General features: G+C 35.5%; 2 protein-coding genes across 2 annotated transcripts; one reads left to right on the plus strand and one right to left on the minus strand.

Moving 5' to 3' along the window:
• The first annotated feature begins 146 nt into the window (after positions 1-146).
• Positions 147-2,680, plus strand: LOC113287889. Its single transcript, XM_026536762.1, has 3 exons — positions 147-349; positions 448-527; positions 2,294-2,680. The coding sequence occupies exons 1-3, from the start codon at positions 209-211 to the stop codon at positions 2,373-2,375; spliced, it is 303 nt and encodes a 100-aa protein (XP_026392547.1). The 5' UTR covers positions 147-208; the 3' UTR covers positions 2,376-2,680.
• Positions 2,681-3,192: 512 nt separating this feature from the next.
• Positions 3,193-6,287, minus strand: LOC113287890 (RNA pseudouridine synthase 6, chloroplastic-like). The gene is made up of 9 exons (XM_026536763.1): positions 5,916-6,287; positions 5,407-5,538; positions 5,074-5,328; positions 4,861-4,942; positions 4,644-4,759; positions 4,506-4,560; positions 4,302-4,413; positions 3,940-4,109; positions 3,193-3,813 (listed from the first exon to the last, which is right to left on the minus strand). The coding sequence occupies exons 1-9, from the start codon at positions 6,158-6,160 to the stop codon at positions 3,541-3,543; spliced, it is 1,440 nt and encodes a 479-aa protein (XP_026392548.1). The 5' UTR covers positions 6,161-6,287; the 3' UTR covers positions 3,193-3,540.
• Between the last annotated feature and the right edge of the window lie 10,672 nt (positions 6,288-16,959).

Here is a 16,959-nt window from a genome sequence, read left to right on the forward strand (position 1 = left end):
TCTCAAGGTTAGATCCATAAAGCTAATACATATATACTAGTTTGACCTGTCCTGCACCGTCGATTATGTTCTACTGTTGTTAAATCAATCGGGGCCTTTCATCTTTCGTTTTACATTTACTATAAGCGCCTCATTCTTTACGGAGGCTATTTCAGTGGTTTTCTTAAATTCTCCTCTCAGTCGACATTTTCATTTTGTGTGTTGAGAAATGAGTTCTTCTTCGTCATCGTCGACAACTACTACTACAAGACCAGTACCGAGAAGAGAGAGTCCATGGGGAAGACCAGAAGGTGATACAAGACAGCCTAAAGCTCATAGATGCAATGATCGTGCTGAAGATTTTGTTCAGGTCTTTTGGTTAATTAGGGTTTTCTTTCTCTATTCTTAATTTTGTGAAAATTTCATGATTCTAAAGGGTTTTATTTTTCATATTGTTGTTGGTTGTAGGCTTGTTTTGAAGGGAATCCATTTAAGACAGTACCAGGTCCTTTCAAGCTCTTCTACAGATGTATGCGCTCTAAACCTGGGTTAGTATTCTTTCTTCCATTCTTCAGATTTTTGAAGAATTTATTTCATTTTTATTTGTGCCCTGTTAGATAGGGTTACATTGTCTTTAGAAATCTCAATTAATAACCATAGAAAATTAAAAATTATTCAATTTAGTTGATTAGCTAGATGAATTGCAGGTTGGAATTGAAAGCGATAATCCTTATACATAATACATCAGTTTAAATTTTGTCTGCAATTCACAGAATGTATGTGGGTATAACATATATTGTGCAATTATTGCTTCCTTTCTTCGCTCTAATTGTCTGATACCTGGGTTTGATTAATAGACGTCACTTTTATGAACTGTTGTGTGTATTGATGGTATTGGTTTTGTCACTCTTGAATGATAATGATGCTGTAAGCCAGACAGTTTTACCACTCAGCTCTAACAGTAGTTTAGATCCTTACTCCTTAGGTTAAAAACTTAAATTATCTTCTTCATCTTCTTGTTCATTTAAGCCTTTAGTCCCAAACAAGTTGGGGTAGGCTAGAAAGGAAACACGATGACTTCCCAAGCAGTCACTCTTCTTGGTACTGATCTTGCGCTTTCCTGCTGAAATGGCTGGTTGTCTACCAAACAAAGGTACACGAGGACTTCCCAAGCGGTCACCCACCTTGGTATTCCTCTCGCCCTCTTTCAGTCAGTCGCTGGCTCGCCATGCGTATCACGACCCTATATTCATAGGGGAAATGGCTGTGTTTTTTTACTGTTGACTCGCCACGCCAATCACTTATTCTGGCTTGGGACAGGCTGTGCAGAAAAACTACACAGATGGATTTAAAAAAAGTATGGCAAATCAATGCATGTATTAAGTATTTAGGGCAGCATATGCACATTCAAACAAGCACCGCATACTTGATAACTTTCATCAGAGGCCCATATAGCACTCCGACATAAATCGTGCACAGTTGATATCTTCATCAGAGTCACATACTACATAAGGACATATAAATCATCCACCAAGTATGCTCACACTAATCAAGTTCATGGAAATGTAAACAATCAAATCAAATAGGACGGTAGTTGGCATTACCTGCGGTTCTGCCTGGACCTCTTTGAGTAAGATATTCTCATAAGCTGAACTCACCTTTTCAGCTTCAAGGACAAAAAGGCTTCTTTCCTTAACTGATATACACTTAAAGCTTATATTCACCGAATTTCAAAAGATGTGTTTTTTATCGTATTAATTGCCTCTATTTACAGTATTGAAAGGAGTAAACTGTAGCGGTCGTGTATCCTTCTCATGTCTTCTTGCCATTGTTTTGAAGTGTGTGTTCCATGATAAAAATTGTACTTTCAACTTCTTAAGTATCCTTGATTTGTTGTGCAGAAGTCGTTGTATTTATTTCTGAGAAACACACTGAGATCATAATCTTATTGAATAGTGTCTCTGAAGTTTCGACGAGGTCCTAAATTTTGTCTACCATGTCTAGCTGCGCTTGTAACTTATCGCGTCTTCTTAGCAGGGCTTAGAAGTGTTCCATGAAAACTGTTCTACTTGTCTAACTTGTTCGGTATCTATCATTGAGTAGAAGTTCTTTGTAGTCAATAGGTCTATCACTTACAGGGATATGGATCTTGATAGATTAAGTTCCCTGAAGTTTCAAGTCCTAAATTTTGGGTACCATCAACCAGGTCTTGTTGCATAGTTGATTTAGATCTCCTTGTCACCTCATCCGCTTGTTTGCTGATAAGCAGTATTGATGCTGCTTTAACATCATTTTTTTTCATTCTGGTTTGCAGGGAGGAACCAACAGAGCCATTTACTTATCTAGATCTTGATCCTCCACGAAGAGAAGAAATTAAACTGGAAGAGGCCTTCTGAATGAGGAAAATTTGGTAACCACTTAGTTCAAATCTAGTGTGGCTTTTCACAATGTATAGCACAATGGAGCTTTGTTGCTATGTAGTCCAATAAGAAAAACTCTAGATGTTTCTCCATTTCTGTTCTACTGTGCTCAGTGCTGAATATTGAACTATTTGTTTCACAAATCATTAACTTCTTACTGTTTATTTTTCTTTTTATTTTAAAGCATTTCTTACTGTCATATGTACTGCTCTGCAAAATAGCTGAATTTGCAGATTTTTGGATACGATTAAGGAAAATTAAAGAATCGGAATTGTGTTGAATCCCTTTTTTCTAATTTGTATGTTATTCGGTTTCATCAACTGAGGAAGTTAGAGTGCAAGGTTTCTCCATGTTTCACAGCTTAGTTCATGGCTCTGAAGCCAAGATAACAGGGTGCCATAAATTACAATCTCTAAAAGCAAAGTTCCACAGTTAAGCAACACAGAATACTTATTTGTCATGGTGTTTTTATGTAGTCCAACCAGTTTTAATGCATTCCATTATCTGCGTTCTGCATTGTCATGGTATTGCAACTAGTTCAGCAGTCTAGTTATTACACAGCCCCATAGCATTTACTGTCAGTTCATGGCGAGAGCCATGAATGAAGCCAGATAACACGGTGCCATAAAATTACGATCTCCAAAAGCAAAGTTCTACAGGTAGGCAACACAGAATATTTAATTCGATAACACCAATCAATTTTACGCGTTCTGCATTGTGATGGCATTGCAACTTGTTTCGCGGTCTAGTTATTACTCAATTTTATATAGGAGTATATGTTTGTAATCTGATGTGGGGTAAAAAAATGCACCGGAAACTTGCATAAAACAAGAAATAGAAAAAAGTAGACTGTTACCCTAGAAATCACTACATGTATAAAAAAATTGACCCCTACTCTTTTACATTCTTGGAAAATTTAGTATGCAAAATCTGGTGACTTAGTGAAAGTGGCTATAAAACCATCCTATCCAGAACACTGCTGCCAAGGAAAGAACCCGTTGTGTATTTCTGTGGGTATCCTCTTTTGTGTTTCTGCTGCAACTGTATTTTATGTTTCTCACAAGCAAAAGCCACACCGCTGGTATCATTTCTCTCCGACAGCGGCATTGATGAAGTGAACGTCAAATTTTTGAATTTTACTTCATCTCCACCAAGGAGTTCTAGCCTCATAAAAATGTTCCCCGTCATCCCACGAGATTTGACATGCTTGTAGACCAATTGCTATACTTGGTTCCTTACCATGCTGCGCCATCCATTCTTCCACAGCTTTTGTTCTTTCATCCTCGCTTTCATAATGTTTCCCATCTTCACCAAACGGGTTCAGTCCAGGATTCATTGCCTCTGCAATCGCAGCGGGTATGTACATTGAATCACCCACTATGGGAGAACCAATCGCAGCCAGTTGAGCTCTAACCTGCATTTCAACACTAGACTTACAGTACTATACAAGTTTTTCTTATTATTGCTTGCGAACTTGGCATGCACTCCTTGCAAGTACATAACTAGGAATTGGGAAATAAGTATCTGACGATTGAATTACCTGGTGAGTTTTGCCTGTTAAAAGGTTGATTTTACACTCATATGCAACATCCTTTTTGGGCCAACCACAGTTGTCAATACGCAATTTCTGTTCAGTGGAGGCAGTCGGCCAAGGAACTTCTTTGCATTCCAAGACTTCAAGCTGGCACATATGCCATCCTTTAGTAATATCTGTAAGCACAATAATCTTATGTCAAACTGGTGTGTGAGTCAGCGTGACGACAAGCCAGAAGCCGTAAAATCATAGTGATTATGTGTGAGAATCGAATTCATATATAATGAAGTATACATGACATATGCATGATAGCATGGTCTACACATGTCAACCTACAAGTTTTAAGCTACAAGTTCGCAAAAAATTACCTTTTGATACAAGTCTAGGCGCAACATTCACTGGACGCATGTAATGGGTAACTACTCCAACGGGGACAGGTGCAGCAGCCAATGCAAGATAAAGCTTTTTCACCTTTTTCTCCTGTCAAAAAGATTGAAACTCATAGTTAGGGCAGGAAATAAGATGATCCTGTGAACACGGATACATAGTCTCTGACATTAACTTCGGCATACCCTGATCTTTCCATGAAAAACTGAGCAGTACTGCTTTGTCCTAGCTAAAACAACACTGACAAACAGATTGAAGCTTTTGTTACAGCAGTCCATGTAAAGCATACAATATCAGAACTCAATCAGTTTCAGAAGCAATACCAGCCCTCAGTGCAGTTATCGATTTGATGAGTAGTCCACAATGGGTCTGTTAACCCCAAAGCACGAGTAGCAAAAGTTGCACAGCTTTCTTCAATGTTATCTGTCGTTCCTCCTACCTACACCAAATAAATAAGTGTGAAGTGGCCAGTTAGCAATCAAACCACTTCAGCAGAAATGTAAGAAACACCTCGTACAGTTCTCGATATATATTGCATACCGATGTGCCAGCTGGTTTGTCCAATATCACGTAAGACTCAGTAACAGCTATTATTCTTGATTTCCAGTCAATCTCATAGCACCTAATCAAATTTTCCCAAATACCGAATATCAAAGAGTGTTCAAGCGTCAATTAATCCTCGCAAACACGAAAAAATGCATAGAGAAAAATAAAAAGCATTATCTCTACAAAACTTTGGTGAAAGGAGTATACCTTGGGAAGCGTTTTGGATGTATATGAACACGCAAGTATGTACCCGCTTCGACAAATTCATCAACACGGGTTATGCGAAAGGTTTTTTGTGCTTCTCGGAAAGTCTTCCCTTTGATAGATTTTCTTTTGCGAAGAACATCAGGGTCTGTCACTTCTTTAAAAATCTTAATTTGCTCAGTGGTTGCAGTTGGAGGAGGCGTTGGACAAACTAGTGCATAATATACAGCTCCAAAATGGATAAGATCTGCAACAAACCTTCACAAATACACTTATTCTCTTTCACAACTTTGATAAGACACAAAAGTATAACATATGTATACAGGCTACACTCACTGAGGAGGAAGATCCACTGCTTTACTAATATATTCGAGAATAGGTCCCCCTTCTCTGACAACTAAATGTTCGACTCTTGGCAGTCCATTTTGTGATGGACATGGTAGCAACCGATTATATTCAGGGTAAGGGCTGCAGTAATCAGGTACAAAGTTAGAATAATATTATGAACCAATATTCAAATGCTTGAAAAATGTTTTTTTTTTTTGACCTAGTAAAAAAAATAAAAATAAAATGCTTGAAAAATGTATTCACATTTTGATTCAATTGAGCTCGGGTCCAACTCGCTAAACCTAGTGTTTTGTAAATCAATTCACATCAGTAGCTTGTTCTTACATATAGTCATGGTTATCCCATTTTATGAGCTGCACAGTTACTTAAAACTCCCAAAATTGCTCAACACCCTAATTCTAAATAGAAAAATTGAGCTCAAGAACTTAAAACTAATCAATACCCAAAAAAAAAATAGCCGTAAAATTTCACAAAAATATAAATAAATAAAAATTTACCAATCGGATGAGGAGTTGCTAAGAGTGGCGCCAAAAGTGGTTGTTGAAGAAGAAGTAGAGAATGTTTTGGTTCTTGAACCATAAGAACACAAACCGAACATCTTAGCCTGCTTTCTGAAAACATGGGTGACGGCTAAACTATGAATGAGAGTCATAGGCATCCCTAAATTTCTACAATATGTGGTACGAAGAGAAGAAATCAAGGACTTTGTCAAGACTGCAGACAAACTCACTGCACCACTCATTTCTAAGAATAAGAAATCAAACAACAGAAGCCGCGGAAATTGATGAAGCAAGCGCCGAGCAGTATTAGAACCCAAGATAGAATGACCTGCGCAAGAATTGATCTTTTCTCTCTGCGCTCTCTCTATCTCTCTCTATCTCTCCCTCTCTCTCTCTGTGCTGTACTGTTATTTGGCCGAGTACAGAGTTGAATTGATGCTCCTTTGGGCCGACTGGTGCAGAAACCCAGCCCAAGTAGAAAAGAGAAATACCAATAGGTCCTAGAAATAATATATTTGGATGAGTTTGGTCAACTGTCTGTTTGGTCCATTTTGGAAATATAAATTATATTTAAATTCTGGAAATAATGGTTTTGTCATAGGGTGACGTCATATGCGGTGGCAGAAATATCCTTTTGGGACCACATATATATAAAAAATCCTTGAAAATATCTTATTTTTATTTTTACTTTTACTTTCTCTCTCTTCCTGTTTTTCAGATCTAGAATCTCTTTGCTCTAGAATTTTCTTTTCCCTGCTGCTGTTGAAGATGAACCTTGCTTTTCTTGATCTGCTATTGCAGTTGAAGATAATGAATCTTTATAAAAACGACGATGAACTCGTGATGATGTTTTTTTTTTGCTGTTTGAAGATGAACTCGTGATGATGTTTGAAGACGAACTCGTGATGTTGTTTTGTTGTTTGAAGATGAACTCGTGATGTTGTTTTGCTGTTTGAAGATGAACTCGTGATGATGTTTTGAAGATGAACTCGTGATTGTTGTTGTTGAAGATGTGAAGACGATGAAAGAAGATGATGAACGACGGAGTTTTTAGGTTTTGCTTGGTGTTGCTGCTGTTGAAGACGACAAAGATGATGAAGATGATACTTGTGTTGAAGATGAAGATATTGATGTTTTTAGGTTTTTATATCTGTTTTTTTAGGTTTTTATATGGAGTTCATTTCTGGAATGAACTCTGGTTTTTTTAGGTTTTTATATGGAGTTCATTTCTGGAATGAACTCTGTATTTTTTAGGTTTTTATATATATGGAGTTTATTTCTGGAATGAACTCTGGTTTATATAGGTGATTTCTAAAAAAATAAGTAGAAATTAACAGGAGTTCATTTTGAAGAATGAACTGCTACAAAAAAATAAGTAGAAATTAACACGGAAGGGTACTTTTGTCCATTTAATATTTTTAAATAATTATGGACCAAACAGTAAATGCGTTTTCCCAAAAGACCAAACTGACTTGGGACCACCTAAAAAAGGACCAAACGATATTTTTCCCATAACGAAAATGGTTTTTTTGGGCACCACCATTTTTGGTGGGGGACCATTATGTGATAAAAATGTCTACCCTATAATTATAAGGGATGTCCTAAAAAAATGGAAACGACTAACCCATCCTTAACCTAATTTAATTTGTAACTAACCTAATAACCACATATATATATAACAAAATCATTAACAAAACAAAATCAAAATTATAACAAACTCATTATATTTATTTTTTCACAAACCCATTATTGTTAGAGGGCTCATCTTCTTCTCTTCTTCCCCCTTCCTTGTCGCCGTCGATTCAAAGAAATTTCCACAACCCTTTACTTGTGATTCATTTTTGGTTGAAAAAATGAGTAGTAATCATCAAAATGAGTTGAAAATGGAAGTTGCAAAGAGAAGTTCGTCTAGGAATTATGTGAAAAACTCTTTTCTTTCAGGAAAAAAGTTCGGTTACCTTGCAAAATTTTTTTTCCTAGCCAAACTTTTAGTTCAGTCACGTCACAATTTATTTCTCCTAACCAAACTTTTTTCTGAAAACCTATATATTGAATTTGGTTACGTCGCAGAAAAATTCCTATAGTTCGGTTACGTCGCAATTTTTTTCTCCTAACCGAACTTTTCTCTGAAACAAAAAACTCCATTAAAGCTGAGTTCGGCTACCTGCATCTTCAGAACCATTGGACGAACTACACTAGCAGAAGAGTTCGGCTACCTGTTCTTCAGATTTCGTAGTCGAACTCTACTGTCATATCCAAAATCAGCTTATAAATTATTACTCCCTCTGTTTCAAAAAGACCGTCCTCTATTCCATTTCCGTCAGTTTCAAAATTGTGTCCAGCTTCTGTTTATATGAGTATTTTCAATGAACTCTCTATTACATCCTCTAATTTTTATATCCATAAATGCATGTTAATGGGACCTAATCTAAAATATTAAAGAAATTTATACAACTAAGGAAACAAATATATCCTTCATTCGTTTTAAAAGACAATATATTTGGCTCCAAGAATTAAATTCCCTAAAGAGTATATACTCCATAAATTCGATATCTTTTAATTTTTCTTTTTTATTTCCTATTTACAATCCTCTTAACAATTTTAGATAGTTTTTAATACTTGCATTTTTATTAACATAAAATAGGTAAATAATTAAAGGTAGTCAAGTAAGGGATTATGGTCTCCTTAATATTTTGACAAAGTCAAAGCGGACTATCTTTTTGAAATGAAGGGAGTATTTTTTTCGAAAGTTTTGGCCAATTCAAGCAACATTAACTAAATTTGAAGTATACCTAAGTACCCAAAACCTTTATTCCAAATTCAACCATCTTAAAAAATAAAAATAATAAATAAAACCCTCTTCTTCCTCTCAAAATTTATTTTTTTAAAAACACTCAACTAATTAATCTTACCTCACTAATCACTAATTAATTTAACTTAATTATTTAACTAATCGTTACACTAACTAATTTAACTAAGAAGGGTAAGTTTAGAATTAAAATAAATTCTTAGAAAAGGGGTGATTTAAGATTACTTCTTAATAACCACCCAAAATTGAAATCATGATCCACACAAAAAATGGGTGGTGCCCAAAAAACGGTTCAATAACAAGTGGGGAAATTTTAGAACACTGTTTTAGGGCATACACAATTGTTTTCCCGTCTAGGGTGACTTTAGAAGGGGTGTCTAATGGTAGTGCAATTACCTAAATATCCTTAAAAAATTATTAATCTATCCTTACCTTAATATAAAAAAATTTAAATCTAAAATCAAAATTAGTTGTCTATCCTAAACATCTTTTATTCTTCCTTCTGCCCAATCCTCGCAAACTGGGTGACAATTTTATTTTTCATCTCCACAATTAGTCGTGGATTGGTAAAAATTCAACTATATAATGACTCGCACAATGCAAATAATAGGAAGTAGGCGTTCTGAATCCTCTTCTAATCCATCAATTGAAGAACAAATAAAAGATGACCAAAAATTCAACCAACTAAAGAACAAACTCATGAGATGAGGATTAAAAATTATTTATTACAAACCCATCTCTTATTTTATTGTTTATGATTGATAGAATAGGTTTAATTCGGGAAAAAGTTGGTTTTTAACGATCACAAATTGATGTTCGGATGATAATTCGTCTCAATTATCAGTCGATTTGTTAATTATTTTTCACTTTGAAAGTGCTTATGAATAGTTCGGCTTATAAGTTCATATCAATTAACATCCGAACCCGACACCATTTATCCATGTTCTATTAATAAGACCGGCTCGGCTGATTCGATAGTTTATTTATAAAATGGTTTAGCAAGTTCGTTATTTGGTTTATAAGTTGAACCTCTAACTTGATTTTTCTTTTCAGAATTGTTGTCTGTCATTTTATTCTTTGGATTCTTCTTTATGATATGAAACCTAATATGAATGGTAAAATGCGGTGTAGAGAGATGATAAAGATTGAAAGATCTCTTCTTAGGGATTTGGATGTCTTCTCATACAGATCTCTCAAAGTTCGGCTTTATAATCCTTCCAGGACCTTATTTTCCTGATGTAGAAGTCAATTTTGCCTCTAAATATGTCCAGAACAGTGTAAGGTTCGACTAATACCTTGCCAACCTTTCCCGACCAAAACCGAGAAGTAAAATTTACCCCATGTGTTTTTCAGGTTCGGGCGATTCGATTAGATCACTTTCAAGCCGAATATCTCTCTATAAACACTTCAAAAATATTGATTTGTAGGCTCCAGGTTCATCTGACTCTTGTTGGTGAGTTATCAGACGAACTTCTCCCTGCAAACTCAAGTCTTTCGATTTTGTTTTGACTACAACTTCTTCGTCCGATGTCGGAATGACCTCATTCTTTTTGCGTCGTCTTCGTCGTTTCTTCTCTTGAAGATGAAAATAGGATCTCCTTAATATTAATGATTTGAATTTGGACCTTGGTATTCTCCATTATTAGACTTCACTTTCTTAACACTTTTATAGTCATTTCTAATTCTTTTGGTTGATTCATCCTAACAAAGTCTGCACAATAGAAAAAAAAAACATAATAAAAAGCTGAACCCTTAAATGTGTATGGAATTAAGTGTTTTCTGGAAAATTAATAACAAGTTCGGGTGATATGATTTTTTGAATATGAGCCGAACTTTGAAGGATATATGGTTCGGATGATACGACATTTACAGTAAAAACCGAACCTTTAACTTTAGTTTTTTTTGAAACTCTCATGAGAAGGTTCCACTTATAATGAAAATTTCTTATTAGCCGAACATTTAACTAGTAAGTAGGATGTAAGTTATAAAATATAAGTCCGGCCAATAACTATTGTATTTCGAGTAAGCTGAATTGTTCATCTTCTGTAGCATACTAGTTAAGTTCGGCTAATAATTTCAAGCCAAACCTATCTCTGGTTCGTCAAACTTAGGTTAAAAATATCAATTTCTTGATGATTTCAACCTGCAAAAATAAAATCAAACATAATCGAGAAGTATATTTGTGTATTGATAGCATTGGGTTCCTTATCGATGTATTCATGTTCATGATTTGGCTAATAAAATCATCAATACGAGTTTGGCTTTGATTTTAAGGTTGAGTTTGAGTTTGAGTTTGGGTTTGGGCTTGGGCAAAATCATTCTCATAATCTAAAAAATCTTCCATTTCCGGATCATTATTGTTGTTGATGTGTATTTTCCTAGCTTTTATAGATGAAGATTGTCTCTGCTCATCAATTTTGATTACTTGAATCAAAATACATTTTTTTTCTTCACTTCTCTTCTCCTTCTCCAAAAGAAAACCCAACTTTTTATTCTTCTTCTCCCAAATTAATCAACACAAATTTTTATAAATTAATTATCCCTAATAACTAATCCGTCATGTACCTGCATAAGAGAGGAGGGTGGCCCATATCATAATCAGAGTGGTAGTTAGTCTTTAATATTAATTGTTAATTAGTAGTTAATGATTGGTGTGATAGATGGTTTAGATGTAACCATCTGGGAGAGTAGTGAGCGTCGGATGATGAGAGATAAACCTAGCTATTTAAGCTAGTGAAATCTGTGTCTGTGAACTTATCCAAAATTATAATCAATTATTGAATTATCGATTTAGGTTGTGTTCTCCGGAACCAATATGCTTGATTCGTGAGAATTGAGATATTATCAGCGTTTATGATCCAAATCATGTTATTGTACATCTAGGTACATAACAATTGGTATCAGATTCGTTCGATCCATGGAGGAGCTTAAAGCTGCGGTGAAGATAGAGAAGAAAATCAGGGACAAGTTAAACAATCTCAGGTGGCTGTATGAAGTTCATTCTCGAGAATATAATTCACCGACTCGGGAGTATAATCTTCTGCAGATGTTGATGCTTATCAGCAGCTCAGAGACGAAGTTGGAGTCAATCCTTGGTGTTATAAAAGCTAAGGAGATTGAGGAAGAAATTATGATTGAAGAAGTAAAAATTGATTCATTAAGCCAAGTCTCTTCAATTCCATTATCAGAAGAAGAGAATGATTCTCTCGACTGTAAATTGATTCCATCGTTTTTCTTCGAAGAAAATGAGGATTCAATAATTATAGACCCACTAGCAGAAAAACCCTTATCTAATTTGGGTAATTCGAGAGATATTAGAGTTTATAAAATCGAAACTACTACTGGTAAAATGGTGGAGTACGGCGAGCACCTAAAGCATACCAAACTGGTCTGTAAGCGATATTTATCTCTTCCTTCTGATTATGCTCGAATTCAATTTGATCGTGGAAAAGATTTCAAAGTCATTAAAAGGTATTGTTATTTGGTTGGTATTTATGAATTTGGTTTCAATACAACTACTTCATGTTCCTTTGCACTATATGTTTGTTCAATTTTAATGTCCAATGATAAGGAAAATTGTGTTCACGAGCTGGTTAAGAAACTTGGGTACCAATCAGCTTGGCCGTTCAGCGAATCAATTATAGGTATGTTGTGTAAAGATGGTGTTACTAGTATTGCAGGGAAGGTGTTTGATAAGATGTCTGAGAGTCAATTTGTGAATTTGAGTAGTGTTGGAGTCGATTTCCTTTTGCAGATCAAAATGAGTAGAGTTTTTGATCGTGGGAAAGGAATCAAACTTCTGCATGGGTATTATAAATTTGATGTATGCTTGAAATTGTTGGATGAAGACTATAGAGAATTTGTTCGCGAATTCATTCACAAACATGGGTACTGGTTAGATTCACATTCATGGTCTATTGGTATTTCTCTTACTTCTTGGAAGATGTTTAAAATGCCTGCGGCGAGTTATCAGAAACTTGTAAGCTTGGAGGTACTACTAGCTGCTCGTAGAGTATTCGATCGTGGTAAAGAGATTGATCTTATTAGTTGGTATTCTTATTTTACTGAATATGATTCTGAATTTAGGAATGTTTTGTATGGTTGTTTGAAATGGTGGGGTGCATATAATAGAGAATTTATTCAAGAGCTAGTTCTTAAACATTGGAAGGGAAGCATTGAGTTAGCAAAAGAACTATTTGGTAAACTAAACTTAGTGTTGAATTTGAGCAGTGGTAAAAATGATATTCTCTTTTGGATCCAACTCTGTTTACATAATGATACAAAGGTCCTTCATGATGCACTGTTGAAGGGAAGTTTTGATTCACGTGAATCTGGAGATGCAATAGCAATTGTTTTACTGAAACTTCAACATCTATTCAAGCTTCTTTTGCTGATTCTCACACTTGTGAAAATGCTTGTTTATCTTTTGAGCCGTGACTGTTCAAGTACTACACAAAAGTACTATAAAGTTGTTCAAGTTCAGGTTGGAAAAAAAGGTACTAAGGCCGTTTAGTAACCTCCCTGGATTGCTTTTCCCTCTTTTATATATTTCATAGAATGTTGTCGACGATTGTTAGGGACTCGTAGTGGGACAGAATACTTCGAAAGTACTGCATATGTTATACAAGTGAAGTTCCTGTGATCTAAATTGCTTCAAGTGTCAGGGAAGCCTGAATCTGGTGCTGCACAAGAATTGTATTATCATATGCATTATGGTAATAACTGGAGTTTCAATGGTTCTCTCATCTTGCAACAAATATGTGATTTATGTAATGTTGCATCACATCTTCTCATGAAGAAACTTTTAGGTGTACACATGATTCCTCCACTCATTGTTCTGTATAAAGCTCACATAGGACAATTACTTATGGATTATGGTATGTATGAGCATAATATTACGCAGGAAAATAGTCAGCTAATTTCTGGACTAGGAGTTGAGGTATTTAAAGTATTCAAAGAAGAGTTTAGATTTGAGGATAAATATTTACTCAAGATGATTCAAATTTTTCATGTGTTTGTGTGGCTTGATTATTTGAGGTGGAAATTCAAATTGTTTCCAACTGTTTTACGGAATGTAGAAAGTGTCGACTGGATTTATGACATTCAGGTTGTCGAGAAACTGGTGGAACATGAGTGGAGGACAACCAAGCTCCAGCAAAATTTCAGGTTGAAGTTACATGTTATACCATCTCAACATTGTAACCCGTCACTTGCAAAAGGAAATGTTCAGGCCTTAACTGAAGTAGTTATAAATGTCATACTTGTATCACTCATCCATAAACTGGTCGTTGAGCTCGCTAAAAATTTGAAGGACAGTCGAAGACATGTCGAAATGTCAGGTGTCTTGACATCAGTTGGTGTGATCAGGATCCAGACTGGCATTTTTGAGCAGCTCACATGCCTTCGTGGTTGCAGTCAGTTGTTGGGTTTCTTCGTTCGTCACAAATGGCGTTACAAGACAAGAGGTACGAAGCTTGAACCCCAGGTCATCACTGAAATTTTTATCCCTCTCAGAAGTGATAGAATGGCCGAAGTGGAAGAGGGAATATGCCAGCAACTACAAATCTATATGCCCGGTCCCTTGGAGTTGATGAAGAACCGTAAACTTGCATTCAAGTGTGTTACTCCTAGTTACTTTCTCGAAGCTAGACAAGTAGTGGAGAAGCTACATCCTCTCTTTACAGAAATAAAGCTGGTGCTTACTCTGATTCAACATCCAGATACATTGTTGTTGGTAGTCTTTCTGAAGTTGAAATTCTAGTGGTTTTCTACGGGTTTGTGGGTTGTAGAACATGAGAAGCTAGTGCTACGAGGCATAGATACGGAAGCTGCAGCTTTTATTATAAACTGTACCAAGGAAGCGTCTGTAACTAATGCAAGTAAAGTAGATGTTTTGCTTGTGCTCGTGAAAATCTCAGTTACAGTTGAATTGATGAAAATTATTGGTAAGGGCTTTACAAACCTGGATCTACTTTTTGATCATTACTATTCAGCTCATGGTACCCAAGATTGTCAGTGTACATCTGAAGGAGAATAGGGGTTGTTTGAGGAACCTGAAATAGTTCAGACAAAGGGAAATGACGGGCAGTCGACAGATGGGCTTGGTATAAGAACTTTATGGGCCTCACATGGTTTCTTTTGTAATGGCGCTGAGGATGTTGGGCTTCTCATGTGTATTGAAGTGTGCGACTAAGAAGTGGGCTTGGTATAAGAAATGTCATGTACCTGCATAAGAGGAGTTCCATAAGAGAGGAGGGTGGCCTGGCAACTCAGTTCACATCCTTGAGGACAAGGATGTTTTCAAGGGGAAGGAAATGTCATTTACCTGCATAAGAGAGAAGGGTGGCCCATATCATAATCAGAGTGGTAGTTAGTCTTTAATATTAATTGTTAATTAGTAGTTAATGATTGGTGTAATAGATGGTTTAGAGGTAACCATCTGGGAGAGTAGTGAGCGTCGGATGATGAGAGATAAACCTAGCTATTTAAGCTAGTGAAATCTGTGTCTGTGAACTTATCCAAAATTATAATCAATTATTGAATTATCGATTTAGGTTGTGTTCTTCGGAACCAATAGGCTTGATTCGTGAGAATTGAGATATTATCAGCGTTTATGATTCAAATCATGTTATTGTACATCTAGGTACATAACATAATCAAATGTTAATCACTAATCAAGATTACTAACAACTAATAATTATTATTAATCACTATTACTAAAATGGCAGTTTTGCCATTATAAAAAATATTTGGTTAAAGGGATTTTAGATTTACTATCTAATGACCCGGTTTTGTCGATATGCCTTAAAATATTTCCGTATGCTCTAAAACAGGGTTCAAAATTTACTGAAGACAAAGGTTGTTACACCATGAGAGGGGATCCTACCCATGGGGTCATCTAATACGATGAAACCTATTTTCGAGCATATTCAAAAGTTTTGAGGCATAGCTAATGGTGCCAAAATAGGGTCACTAGGTAAAAAAAACTCATCACCCATTTTTTATAATGGCATAACTATCCTTACATGATTAATGTTAATGATCATGATTTGATTTAAAGATAATGATTAATTAGGAATGTTAAGGATTGATTAAAATTAAATTATTTGTGTAAATTAGTGGAGAAATCTGATTTATGTGAGAGAGTTGGGGGTTTTTGAGAGGAAGAAGAAGAAGTGAGAAAAAAACTTGGGTTTGTGATTACAGTGATCAGAAGTGACCAAAACGTGTGATCCAAATCAGATTCACATGTATACTTGTAGACGATAAAAAAAATTGCATGCTTGAATTCTTTAAATTCAACCTAAAAATTGATACTTGTAGACGATAAAAGTTGGTCTCCATTTTTTAGGTTGAATTCTTTAAAAAAAAATGAATTATTGCAACCTAGATCTACTGACCAGATGATTGGTTCGGCTGATAACTTGTCAGCCGAACCTAAATATATTTTCAAAAAACATAGGTTCGGCTGACAAGTTATCAGCCGAACCTCACTTTGTAACTGACGAATTTAGGTTGGCTGATTCGAATAAAAAATTGAACAACCAAACTAAGTGTGCCTTTTCAACAAAGTGAAGTTCGGCTATCATTTTCATGATTAATTATCAGCCGAACTGTAATTCTGAGACAAAAAAAAAAGAAAAAAAAAGAACAAAGATCTGGGTTCCAATATCCGGATCTAAAGCTTAACGTCTTTGCGCAACGCTTCACACGACTCATTTATACTTTTGGTTTTAATCAATGATCAAAGATTTATGAATCAACAATTAATCATCGACGAAAAATAAAATCAAAACGGCTTGATTAATGATTAAAATAGGTTAGAAATGAAAATGATTTTGTATTTTGGTTAGTTTAGATTTATGTTTTAAATTTAGGTGAGAGGTATTTAAGTAATTTAAATTAATTGAGGGTAACTTAGTAATCTACCCATTATTAGGACACCTCTTATAAACTCAACCCAGATAGGAAAATGGTTTTGTATGCCCAAAATAGGTTTCAATATGATTTGACTTTAGAAAAATAGGGACTACAAATCTCCGGATTGTTATCGCAATATATTATCGTGCTTGGGATAGTCCATCCACTACCTGATTACCTTCCATGTGTGCATTGTCGAATCGGTCGTTTAGTTGGTTGATTACATTAACCATACCGGTGAGATACAAAGTAGGTTTTATCATTAGTGGTGCTGAAATGCATTAGGTTTGCTGAGTCCGTTCCAAAACACAC

This window comes from Papaver somniferum, chromosome 6 (assembly GCF_003573695.1).
Source record: "Papaver somniferum cultivar HN1 chromosome 6, ASM357369v1, whole genome shotgun sequence".
In the NCBI taxonomy this organism is placed as follows: Eukaryota; Viridiplantae; Streptophyta; class Magnoliopsida; order Ranunculales; family Papaveraceae; genus Papaver; species Papaver somniferum.

What these genes read in the sequence shown, in the direction of transcription:
- LOC113287889 (XM_026536762.1), top strand. Translation starts at nt 209, where the DNA reads ATGAGTTCTTCTTCGTCATCGTCGACAACTACTACTACAAGACCAGTA. An exon ending in GTGCTGAAGATTTTGTTCAG is followed by an intron (nt 350 to 447) that starts GTCTTTTGGTTA and finishes TGTTGGTTGTAG; the next exon opens with GCTTGTTTTGAAGGGAATCC. An exon ending in TGTATGCGCTCTAAACCTGG is followed by an intron (nt 528 to 2,293) that starts GTTAGTATTCTT and finishes TCTGGTTTGCAG; the next exon opens with GGAGGAACCAACAGAGCCAT.
- LOC113287890 (XM_026536763.1), bottom strand. Translation starts at nt 6,160, where the DNA reads ATGAGTGGTGCAGTGAGTTTGTCTGCAGTCTTGACAAAGTCCTTGATT. An exon ending in GCCTAGACTTGTATCAAAAG is followed by an intron (nt 4,110 to 4,301) that starts GTAATTTTTTGC and finishes TTGTGCTTACAG; the next exon opens with ATATTACTAAAGGATGGCAT. An exon ending in TAACAGGCAAAACTCACCAG is followed by an intron (nt 3,814 to 3,939) that starts GTAATTCAATCG and finishes GTTGAAATGCAG; the next exon opens with GTTAGAGCTCAACTGGCTGC.